Genomic DNA, 13,089 nt, shown 5'->3' on the forward strand with positions numbered 1-13,089 from the left:
ATGTTGTTTCCTACCTTCAACACCTGGGGGTGGCCCGTCAGAAAGTCCAGGACCCAGTTGCACAGGGCGGGGTCGAGACCCATGGTCTTGGGCTTAGTGATGAGTTTGGAGAGTATTATGGTGTTAAATGCTGAGCTGTAGTCAATGAACAACATTCTTACATAGGTATTCCTCTTGTCCAGATGGGATTGTGCAGTGTGCAGTGTGATGGCGATTGCATCGTCAGTGGACCTATTGGGGCGGTAAGCAAATTGAAGTGGGTTTAGGATATCCGGTAGGGGGATGGTGAATTATTTCCTTGACTAGTCTCTCAAAGCACTTAATGATGACAGAAGTGAGTGCAATGGGGCGATAGTCATTTTGTTCAGTTACCTTAGCTTTCTTGGGAACAGGAACAATGGTGGCCATCTTGAAGCATGTGGGTACAACAGACTGGGATAGGGATTGGTTGAATATGTCCGTAAACACACCAGTCACCTGGTCTGCGCATGCTCTGAGGACACGGCTAGGGATGCCGTCTGGATCGGCAGCCTTACGAGGGTTAACACGTTTAAATGTTTTACTCACGTTTGCCACGGAGAAGGAGAGCCCACAGGTTTTGGTAGCGGGCTGTGTCAGTGGCACTGTATTGTCCTCAAAGCGAGCAAAGAAGTTGTTTAATTTGTCTGGGAGCAAGACGTGGATGTCCGCGACGGGGCTGGTTTTCTTTTTGTAATCCGTGATTGACTGTAGACCCTGCCACATACGTCTCATGTTTGAGCCGTTGATTTGCGACTCTACTTTGTCTCTATACTGACGCTTCGATTGTTTGATTGCCTTGCAGAGGGATATACTGTTTGTATTCGATCATGTTTTATGGTCGCTTTGCCATGATTAAAAGCGGTGGTTCGCGCTTTCAGTTTTGTGCGAATGCTGCCATCAATCCACTGTTTGTAGTTAGGGACTATTTTAATAGTCACAGAGGGTATGACATCTCCGATGCATTTGCTAATAAACTCGCTCACCGAGTCAGCGTATACATCAATGTTGTTGTCTGAGGCTATCCGGAACATATCCCAGTCCCCGCAATCTTGAAGCGTGGAATCCGATTAGTCAGACCAGCGTTGTATTGACCTGAGCATGGGCGTTTCCTGTTTAGTTTCTGTCTATAGGYTGGGAGCAACAAAATGGAGTCATGGTCAGACTTGCCGAAGACAGGGCGGGGGAGGTCTTTGTATGCATCGCGGAAGTTCGAGTAGCAATGATCCAGAATACTACCAGTTCGAGTCGCGCATTCGATATGCTGATAGAATTTAGGAAGAATTGTTCTTAGGTTAGCTTTGTTAAAATCCCCAGCTACAATAAATGCAGCCTCAGGATGAATGATTTCCAGTTTACATAGAGTCCAGCGAAGTTCTTTCAGGGCTGACGAGGGATCTGTTTGGGGGGGATATACACGGCTGTGACTATAATCACCTAATCTGACCAAAGAACTCATCATAAACTTTACATAAAAATACTTGTTGTATGGCAAATGAAAGATACACTGGTTCTTAACTTCTTGAGGATAGGGTGCAGAGTTTTTCTAGATAGAGTCGCTCTATCGCTGGATAGAGTCCAGCGAAGTTCTTTCAGGGCCGACGAGGGATCTGCTTGGGGGGGGATATAAACGGCTGTGACTATAATCAAAGAGAATTCTCTTGGAAGATAATATGGTCGGCATTTGATTGTAAGGAATTCTAGGTCAGGTGAACAAAAGGACTTGAGTTCCTGTATGTTGTTGTGATTACACCATACCCTTCTTCTTACCAGAGAGATGTTCGTTTCTGTTGGCGCGATGCGTGAAGAAACCGGATGGCTGTACTGACTCTGACAACATATCCCAAGTGAGCCATGTTTCCGTGAAACAGAGAATGTTACAATCTCTGATGTCTCTCTGGAAGGAAACTCGTGCCCTAATTTCGTCCACCTTGTTATCTAGAGATTGGACATTGGTGAGTAACATGCTCGGAAGCGGTGGATGGTGTGCTCCCCTTCTGAGTCTGACCAGTAGGCCGCTCCGCCTGCCTTTCCTGCGGCRTCCGTTTTGTTTTGGATCGGCCTCTAGGATAAGATCACGTGTCCAGGGTGGAGGTCCGAACAAAGGATCCGTTTGTGACGTATTCCTGGTCATAATGATGGTAAGTTGACATCGCTTTTATATCCAATAGTTCTTCCTGGGTTTAGGTAATAAAACTTTAGATTTTCTAGGATAACAATGTAAGAAATAGTACATAAAAGAACAAATAACTGCATAGTTTTCTAAGAACCTGAAGCGAGGCGACCATCTCTGTSAGCGTCATTTCACTGGAGGTATGTTGAGTGTGTTGGGTCATTGTCCTGGGTCATTGTCCTGTTAAAAACAAATTATAGTCCCACTAAGCCCAAACCAGATGGGATGGCATATCACAGCAGAATGCTGTGGTAGCCATGCTAGTTAGGTGTGCCTTGAATTCTAAATAAATCACAGACAGTGTCACCAGCAAAGCACACCCACAACATCACACCTCCTCCTCCATGCTTCATGGTGGGAACCACACATACAGAGATCATCCGTTCACCTACTCTGCGCCTCACAAAGACATGGCGGTTGGATCCAAAAATCTACATTTGGACTCATCAGACCAAAAGGACAGATTTCCACGGTCTAATGTCCATTGCTCGTGTTTCTTGGCTCAAGCAAGTCTTCTTCTTATTGGTGTCCTTTAAAAGTGGTTTCTTTGCAGCAATTCGACCATGAAGGTCTCCTCTGAACAGTTGATGTAGAGATGTGTCTGTTACTTGAACTCTGTGTAGCATTTATTTGGGCTGCAATTTCTGAGGCTGGTAACTCTAATGAACTTGTCCTCTGCAGCAGAGGTAACTCTGGGTCCTCCTTTCCTGTGGAGGTCCTCATGAGAGCCAGTTTATCATAGCGCTTTTATAATTTTTGTGACTGCACTTGAAGAAACTTTCAAAGTTCTTGACTGACCTTCATATCTTAAAGTAATGATTGACTGTCATTTCTCTTTGGTTATTTGAGCTGTTCTTGCCATAATATGGACTTTGTCTTTTACCAAATAGGGGTATCTTCTGTATACAACCCCTACCTTGTCACAACACAACTGATTGGCTCAAACGCATTAAGAAGGAAAGAAATTCCACAAATACATTTTTAACAAGGCACACCTGTTAATTGAAATGCGTTCCAGGTGACTACCTCATGAAGCTGGTTGAGAGAATGCCAAGAGTGTGCAAAGCTGTCATCAAGGCAAAGGGTGGCAACTTTGAAGAATCTTAAATCTAAAATATATTTTCAAATCAAATGTATTTATACAGCCCTTCTTACATCAGCTGATATATCAAAGTGCTGCACAGAAACCCAGCCTAAAACCCCAAACAGCAAACAATGCAGGTGTAGAAGCACGGTGGCTAGGAAAAAGTCCCTAGAAAGGCCAAAACCTAGGACGAAACCTAGAGAGGAACCAGGCTATGAGAGGTGGCCAGTCCTCTTGTCACGTTCTGACCTTTATTTCCTTTGTTTTGTCTTTATTTAGTATGGTCAGGGCGTGAGTTGGGGTGGGCAGTCTATGTGTGTTTTTCTATGTTGGGGTTTTGTGTTCGGCCTGGTATGATTCTCAATCAGAGGCAGCTGTCAATCGTTGTCCCTGATTGAGAATCATACTTAGGTAGCCTGGGTTTCACTTTTGGTTTGTGGGTGTTTGTCTTCCGTGTCAGTGTTTGTCGCCACACGGTACTGTTTCGTTTGTTCATCGTTTATTGTTTTGTTTAGTGTTCTGAGTTTGAATTAAAAATCATCATGAACACTTACCACGCTGCGCTTTGGTCCGATCCTTCTACCACCACACAGTGGTGGGCCGTCAGGGCCAGCAAGGCCTTCTCTGCTGGCCTAAACATCATCAGAATATCTATTTTTTTTTTTTTATTCATTCATTTCATAGCTTTCCTCTTGGTTGCACTGCTTCCAGCCCCAGGTTGAGATTTGGAGGGCTGGTCTTTATGTTAGATCTTTTATCCAATCATATTCAGCCATCATGTGTTGCCAGGGGTCTAAAATCTGCCCTCAGGCCTTCAGAATCAACAGTGCGGGCGCTTGTAGCTTAAAGTGAATGGAAATGAAAATTTAGTGTCAACTAATCAGCTTTAGAGTTGGCTATTGTACGCCTGCTGGCTGGCTCCAGTGTTACACAGGAGCCAGCTAGCAGGCGTAGTGCGTGCACGTCTTTTGATTTGATTACCAATATTGAGAGGCAGGTCCTATGGGCAGGTCTATGCAGAACCTCAGAACTAGGAAACTGAATTTGATAAACTAATTAATTYGTGTACTACTAAGCTGTTTTTTCAACCCACAATGGCGGAAGGAGGAGAAGATATCGATTTGGTCGAGGATATAATTATAACGCCATTCTCAAGACGAACTTTTCAAGAAAAGTTAGACATTGTAAGGAGAGGTCGCCCGACGCCGACGCTACAAAGCCTGTCACAGGCGGGAAAGGGGTTCATTCGCCACTTTCAAAGTTCCAACTACGAGCGCTATCAATGGCTCACAGGCTCCGAGAAGCACTGCAAACTGTACTGCTGGGAATCCCTATTATTTGCAAGTGATCGATTTGGTGTTTGGAGCCACACTGGCTTTGCAAACTTGAGTTGTCTAACCAAGGCAGCAACGAGACACCAAAGTACGGCTGGGCACTTACAAGCAATGGTGCTTTTGAAAACTTTTGGGGACACCCGAGTGGATCTACAGCTCAACGAACAAGCGCGCAGGGCAACGGAGCTGCACAATGAAAAGGTGAAGAAAAATAGGGAAATATTGAAAAGACTCATTGATTGTGTCGTGTTTTTGGGTAAACAGGAACTTTCATTTAGGGGACACGATGAAAGTGCTGACTCCACAAACAAAGGGAACTACGTGGAGCTTCTCTTTCTTTTCTTTCTGAAAACTCTTCCCCTGCAATTCTCGGAATAAAAATGTCAATTTCAAGGTGGCGCAACGCCTGGTTATACTGCGTTTCTGTCTAAATGTATAGTGTCTAGAGCCATGGCATCATAATGATGGTAATAAGAGGTGGATTAATTCGGGTGGGACTGTGTAGGACCTCACTGAAGGCCCAGGCCCCAGGCCCACGGCACGCCACTGCCACCACAGATGATCGTTACACCTCTTCTGGCTGTGCCAGGTGGAGATTATAACAGAACATGGCCAAGATGTTCAAATGTTCATAAATGACCAGCATGGTCAAATAATAATAATCACAGTAGTTGTCGAGGGTGCAACAAGTCAGCACCTCAGGAGTAAATGTCAGTTGGCTTTTCATAGCCGATCATTAAGAGTATCTCTACCCCTCCTGCTGTCTCTAGAGAGTTGAAAACAGCAGGTCTGGGACAGGTAGCACATCCGGTGAGCAGGTCAGGGTTCCATAGCCGCAGGCAGAACAGTTGAAACTGGAGCAGCAGCACGGCCAGGTGAACTGGGGACAGCAAGGAGTCATCATGCCAGGTAGTCCTGAAGCATGGTCCTAGGGCTCAAGTCCTCCGAGAGAGAGAAAGAGAGAAAGAGAGAATTAAAGGGAGCATACTTAAATTCACACAGGACACCGGATAAGACAGGAGAAATACTCCAGATATAACAGACTGACCCTAGCCCCCCAACACATAAACTACTGCAGCATAAATACTGGAGGCTGAGACAGGAGGGGTCAGGAGACACTGTGGCCCCATCCGATGATACCCCCACCCCCGGACAGGGCCAAACAGGCAGGATATAACCCTACCCACTTTGCCAAAACACAGCCCCCACACCACTAGAGGGATATCTCCAACCACCAACTTACCATCCTGAGACAAGGCCGAGTATTGCCCACAAAGATCTCCGCCACGGCACAACCCAAGGGGGGGCGCCAACCCTTTTTGATTTGTTTAACACTTTTTTGGTTATTACATGATTCCATATGTGTAATTTCATCGTTTTTTTTTATCTCTTCACTACAATGTAGAAAATAGTAAAAATAAAGAGAAACCCTTGAATGAGTAGGTGTGTCCAAACCTTTGACTGGTATTGTAGGTTTGAGGTAGAACGTCCTTGTATGTGTGGTTGAGTGTATTTMTGTCAACCATCCTCTTTAATTGATTCATTAGTCCAAGCAGCATTGTTATGCATCACCATGATGCAGATGATGTCATTTCAGATTAGAAAGCACTGAGATCCACTGATGCAGGCTGACCGATTGACTCTCCATGGCTTTTACACCCCATGGCTTTTGGAAACTTTACCTCTGAAATGGTCATTATTATTTACCATGCTTATGTTGCACTCTGAAACGTCATATTAGTCACGGTAATGTCCTTGGTAGGAAAATTAGAAAGTGTTTATTGATTACATCATACATCACTAGACTTGACCTGGTCAAAACAATTTGACATACTTCATCTGGTAAATCCCTTCCTCACAATTACAAGATGTTGCATATTACAATAAACAATTGTTAAATGGAATGGAGGTCACTCATATGGAATTGTTGTCATTTTTATTATAAATATACAATTGATTTATTATGATTAAGTTTTGTTTGAACAAAAAGGCCCATGATTATGTAGTTATTACACTATGATAATGATGGAAGACTCTTATAGGAAATTGCTACACCATCATGTTTTTGGAGTATGACAAAACGTTGTTTYGGGTAGGGTTGAAATACATTCCCTGGTTTTCCGGATGATTCCTGAAATTAAGAGGGAATAAGCAGGAAATGGAATCCGCCTTCCTGGATTTCTAGAAAACCTGGAAATTTCTGGAAAGTTACCAGAATTTTGCAACCCTAGTCTCGGGGAATTGCGCTTCTCAATATGTCTACCGAATCACATTGCATACACGCCATTAACAAAATAGACCTATGGGGTAACATTCCAGAAGAGAATACATTTGAACATTGATATAGGCCTAAACCTGAATGGCTGGAGCAGTGAGAGTTCCAACAGACTCAGACACCTTCTTATGGGCTGAAGGGAATGTGGAGGATTCTCTCTGAGCACTTCAGCTCACTGTCATAAACCTCTGGTTCAATCATGCTGAATTTATGAGGCCCACCACAATGCTAGCTGGTACAGTAGATAGAAATGTGGCGGTGCTGGGGCTGTGGGGGGACAAGCTCTTAACCTAACAGAGTTATGGAGCCCTGTGCTCATGACGGAGTATTGAGAGGCAGGCCTTGGTGCATCAATCAGTTTGTCAGAGTTTCCATCACATTTACCTTGCATGTCCGAACCTTACTGTCAAAGAGAATTTGGGTGCGTGCTTATGGACTAATTTACACCCAGTTTGCCATTATATAAAACCATATAGAAATGCATAGCTTGCCCAGTGTGACAATTATTTATCTTCCATGTACTTTAATAAACATTGGCCCCCTCCAGGTCTCCCTTGTGAAAGAGATCTTTCGACCTCAATTGGTCAACCTGGTTTTTCAAGTTTACACTGCTCCCCGTACAGACATTTAAAAAGCAGATTATGTCCTTTACCCCTCTGATGTTCTCCTAAAACTCAAGGAGAATTTGTTTGGTTGGCATCATATGCTCCTGCCCTTAGTTGATATAGATGTGTTTTGACATTATTTGGCCTGGTAGGTTGCCCTACAAGCAAACCCTTCGAGGCTTAGTTCCAAAATAGAGGAACCACTTTGTTTCAAAAGTTGGGGAAGTTTCCAAAATTATAACATGAAGAGCAGAGAAGGGAAACATTAAAACATTTAGAAAACATTTGACATATTTTACAGCTTGATTCTGCTGTATATGAGTAAGATTGTACAATTCCTTTACACAATAGTAACATGTCTGTGTTTCCTGACACCAGTTCCACCCAGGATGTTGTATGCACTGGCATGGCCATTTGCTGCCTGGTTACCTTTGACAAGATCAGGAATCTGGTAAACAAAAGCAAAACATAGTTTACAGTGTATACACTTCCCTAAATGTGTCCCAAATGATACATGTGGTTTACAGTTTATGTTTAAAAAAGAGCACAGTAACACTTTACAGCTCTCTCGCACTCTCTCTTTTAGGGTTGTTGGTTCAATTCCCACGCGGGACCAGTACGAAAAAGTACATATGCACTCACTATTGTAAATCGCTCTGGATAAGAGTGTCTGCTAAATGACTAAAATGTAAAATGACTAATAATCTTCAGCTGAAAATGCAATCACCCTGAAATTCTTAGGTTATGACTTATTACAGTTGACTTTAATATTACATTTGTTAAGTTTTATGAGGTACTTCTTACCAGACTCATTACTGTAATGAAAACTAATCAATTACACTGTAAATAAATCATACAGAATAAATTGGCATCTGAACAAATTAATAAATCCACATCTAAATCTAGAGGCCACCTCATGTGTCAATGTATTATTACGTACCTCAAAATGTTTTGTATAGTTAGTCTGGATGTAACCACTGTCGTTGAATTCACTGTGGGTGACACCTGCTGTAAGAAAGATACATCTCAGTATTTTACCATTGGAGTGTTTTTAGGGATAGAAGAATGTGTACACATGTGACAGCATGGCTGTGAACATGTGACAGCAAGAGGCTTATATAAACATACCATGACAAAATTAAAGAATTTTGTTAACATTAAAAATGTGTTCTGTTAATCGAAAAAGTCATTATAATCTGTGTGTAGGCATAAGTGCCTATGCGGGCGCATGTGTGTGCATTTGTGGGTGTGTGTAAAGACAGAAATGATAGCTCATACTTGTTTGGCCGTCTATCACGTATGCAGGGTTTTCCTTGCCCTGTCTCTGTCCCACTGCACCACCACTCATCTGGATCTGGGACCCCGTTCTCCTGGGAAACATCAAACACTTCACTGCAACAATCACACTATAAACCTCACATAATGATCAAGGTAACTGATCTGGTAATTGGGAACAAAATGGTAGCAGAACTCTCTTACCCCATTTCCTTCTGGTAGCTGGATTCTGAAATGAACCCCCGAGAGAAAAGAATAATGAATCAGGTATAGACATGTGTTGCTTTAGTTGAATTTAGATGAATCTAGTAGGTCAAACTTTATTTGGATAGTCCATCTGTAGATGCTATCTACAGACTATCAGTAACATTTCAACTAACTATCTACTAACCCTAACACTAGCTCTAACCCTAACCTTACCCTAACCCTTATTCTAAACCTAACCCTAACCTTAGCAAGCACTTGCTTATCAACAGATAGTTTGTTGATAGTATGACCATCAGTAGAGCATCTACAGATGGAAGATCCGGACTATCTAAATAAAGTGTGACCGAATTAATTCTCCAACATTTGTCGCCTACTGGTAGGTGTTATAGACCTATAGTCAGAGTTTTGATATTAGACCTCATGTGTACCCTTTCAGACAGTGAGTAATCTACATCCACAAATGATCATACATTAACCTTTATACTCATTAGAAAGTTTACTGCAAGTCAATCTCTTTGTTGGCATCTCCTCTGTTGCTTGTTGAGCTATCTTGTATGCATCGGACAGATGAGAGGCAAGCAGCGGGAGCCAAACAGTCCTAAAGTCACTATATTTTCTGACTGGTGTGTCCTGTATTTAGATGAAGGCCTCTGCATATATCTCACACTGTCATTGTCCTAATAGAGGACCTCAGTGAGACCTGTCCTGACTCAGTCTACTTGTTTTCTACTTTCTTCAGTGAAACAGAGCAAGAGGCTCGATTTGGGCATGACTCCTGCTCCTTGGACTACATGGGGGTTTGACAAGCTAAAGAAAGGCTTCTTACTTGCTTCTTTTCTGCGTTTGCAGCAGAAGACGATTCCAAGGATGAGCAGCACCAGCAGAGCGAATCCACCGATGGAACAAACGACAGCGATGAGCACAGTCCAGTCATGGGGCTCTGGTGAAACAGTGGTCTCGAGATAAGTAAGAGTTAGTGAGTTAGTATGTATGGTTAGTAAATATCACAATGTAGACTGACATCTTAGCCTTAAACTCAGTTGGCTATTGAGACAGTAGGTTCTATTGTAAGTCCAACCTGCCACTAGTTGTTACAGTACTAAAGTAATCAAATGTGTGACGGAACTACAGAAAATTATAAATGGCAATGTATGGGAGTTTTTCATATACAGTGGGGAGAACAAGTATTTGATACACTGCCGATTTTGCAGGTTTTCCTACTTACAAAGCATGTAGAGGTCTGTAATTTTTATCATAGGTACACTTCAACTRTGAGAGACGGAATCTAAAACAAAAATCCAGAAAATCACATTGTATGATTTTTAAGTAATTAATTTGCATTTTATTGCATGACATAAGTATTTGATACATCAGAAAAGCAGAACTTTAATATTTGGACAGAAACCTTGTTTGCAATTACAGAGATCATACGTTCCTGGAGTTCTTGACTAGGTTTCACACACTGCAGCAGGGATTTTGGCCCACTCCTCCCTACAGATCTTCTCCAGATCCTTCAGGTTTCGGGGCTGTCGCTGGGCAATACGGACTTTCAGCTCCTCCAAAGATTTTCTATTGGGTTCAGGTCTGGAGACTGGCTAGGCCACTCCAGGACCTTGAGATGCTTCTTACGGAGCCACTCCTTAGTGCCATGGCTGTGTGCTTCGTGTCGTTGTCATGCTGGAAGACCCAGCCACGACCCATCTTCAATGCTCTTACTGAGGGAAGGAGGTTGTGGCCAAGATCTCGCGATACATGGCCCCATCCATCCTCCCCTCAATACGGTGCAGTCGTTCTGTCCCTTTGCAGAAAAGCAGCCCCAAAGAATGATGTTTCCACCTCCATGCTCACGGTTTGGGATGGTGTTCTTGGGTTGTACTCACACTTCTTCTTCCTCCAAACACGGCGAGTGGAGTTAGACCAAAAAGCTCTATTTTTGTCTCATCAGACCAATGACCTTCTCCCATTCCTCCTCTGGATCATCCAGATGGTCATTGGCAAACTTCAGACAGGCCTGGACATGCACTGGCTTAAGCAGGGACCTTGCGTGCGCTGCAGGATTTTAATCCATGACGGCGTAGTGTGTTACTAATGGTTTTCTTTGAGACTGTGGTCCCAGCTCTCTTCAGGTCATTGACCAGGTCCTGCCGTGTAGTTCTGGCTGATCCCTCACCTTCCTCATGATCATTGATGCCCCACGAGGTGAAATCTTGCATGGAGCCCCAGACCGAGGGTGATTGACCGTCATCTTGAACTTCTTCCATTTTCTAATAATTGCGCCAACAGTTGTTTCCTTCTCACCAAGCTGCTTGCCTATTGTCCTGTAGCCCATCCCAGCCTTGTGCAGGTCTACAATTTTATCCCTGATGTCCTTACACAGCTCTCTGGTCTTGGCCATTGTGGAGAGGTTGGAATCTGTTTGATTGAGTGTGTGGACAGGTGTCTTTTATACAGGTAACCAGTCAAACAGGTGCAGTTAATACAGGTAATGAGTGGAGAACAGAGGGGCTTCTTAAAGAAAAACTAACAGGTCCTGTGAGAGCCGGAATTCTTACTGTTGGTAGTGATCAATACTTATGTCATGCAATAAATGCAAATTTAATTATTTAAAAATCATCAATGTGATTTTCTGGATTTTTGTTTTAGATTCCGTCTCTCACAGTTGAAAGTGTACCTATGATAAAAAAATTACAGACCTCTACATGCTTTGTAAGTAGGAAAACCTGCAAAATCGGCAGTGTATCAAATACTTGTTCTCCCCACTGTACATATAATATGGAGCCTCTGTGCTCTTGGAAGAAATACACAACTTTTATCATGTAAGTATCTACCTGCATAAACAAAGAATTCATTCACTTATTTATTAATGTAATAAGTAATTATGGAAAAATAATCACGGTCCCACAGAACAGTACAAAGGCATATGTTAAGGGAGGTAGCTCTTATCCTTTCTCAGAGGATTTTCTCATATTTTTTATTGCTCTACAAATTGTAAGGCCAGCCAGGATCATCAGCTTTTAATTGTGATTTTTGGCAGCACCTCAACTTGGCCAGGAACCCATAAAATCCCTTTCCTGACTTCGCAAGGGTTCCCATTTCTGACAGTGTAAGCAGACCTCACTAAATCCTATCCATGTTGAAGGTACTGTCCAGGCTACTGGAAGTGACCAGACAGCGCCGGCACTATGGGCTGGCCGTAGGGGGAATGGCCCGCCCTACCTTACCTCCTTCCCAAATAAAACATTTCAACATTGATCATTTATTTGATCGAGAAGCAAACAGAAAAACTGATCAATCTCAGATAGGTTACCTTCGCACATACCTCACCGGAGAAAGAATCCGAGCGAGCAAAACAGCGCCCCTCTGTCTCAGTATGTGTAGCCAACATATCTGATGCTGCCTGGCCAAAAAGAGTATTGCATATCATACTATTTTTGGCCAGACAGCATCAGATACATGGGCTACATACAGTAAGACAGAAAAACACTGTTTCGCACGCTCGGATGCCTTCTCTGGTGAGATAGTATTAGCCACTTGCGAATTGAAGGAAAGTTGGCGGGTGCACAGTGTACTGTTTGGATGCTGGAATTATTTTGGACAAACATGCGAAGGTAACCTACTTTTGAAGTGATTTGTTTGACAATCAGATAAAAACATCAGACTGGTTGTGTTCATGCACATTAAAATGTAAGATCATCAAGGACAACAACCACCTGAGCCACTGCCTGTTCACCCTGCTACCATCCAGAAGGCGAGGTCAGTACAGGTGCATCAAAGCTGGGACCGAGAGACTGAAAAACAGCTTATATCTCAAGGCCATCAGACTGTTAAACAGCCATCACTAACACAGAGAGGCTGCTGCCTACATACAGACTCGAATCCTTGGCCACTTTAATAAATTGATTACTATTCACTTTAAATAATGCCACATTAATAATGTTTACATTACTCATCTCATATGTATATACAGTTGAAGTCAGAAGTTTTCATACATTTAGGTTGGAGTCATTAAAACTCGTTTTTCAACCACTCCACAAATTTCTTGTTAACAAACTATAGTTTTGGCAAGTCGGTTAGGACATCTACTTTGTGTATGACACAAGTWATTTTTCCAACAATTG

At 42.8% G+C, this 13,089-nt stretch overlaps 1 protein-coding gene across 5 annotated transcripts in view; it reads right to left on the minus strand.

Moving 5' to 3' along the window:
- Positions 1-6,361: 6,361 nt before the first annotated feature.
- The window catches only part of igsf5a (immunoglobulin superfamily, member 5a), a 28,268-nt gene continuing 21,540 nt past the window's right edge, over positions 6,362-13,089 (minus strand). For 2 of the 5 annotated variants that reach the window (XM_024010579.2, XM_024010582.2), the window contains 5 exons: positions 9,798-9,911; positions 8,969-8,993; positions 8,768-8,859; positions 8,430-8,497; positions 6,362-7,937 (listed from right to left, as the gene is read on the minus strand). In XM_024010579.2, the coding sequence (XP_023866347.1) occupies positions 7,830-7,937; positions 8,430-8,497; positions 8,768-8,859; positions 8,969-8,993; positions 9,798-9,911 (407 nt within the window). In that variant the 3' untranslated portion in view covers positions 6,362-7,829. The remainder of the gene's footprint in view (positions 7,938-8,429; positions 8,498-8,767; positions 8,860-8,968; positions 8,994-9,797; positions 9,912-13,089) is intronic. The other 3 variants (XM_070449422.1, XM_024010581.2, XM_024010580.2) reach the window with 3 other exon arrangements.

The sequence above is a fragment of the Salvelinus sp. IW2-2015 genome, linkage group LG20, assembly GCF_002910315.2.
Source record: "Salvelinus sp. IW2-2015 linkage group LG20, ASM291031v2, whole genome shotgun sequence".
NCBI classification, from domain to species: domain Eukaryota; kingdom Metazoa; phylum Chordata; class Actinopteri; order Salmoniformes; family Salmonidae; genus Salvelinus; species Salvelinus sp. IW2-2015.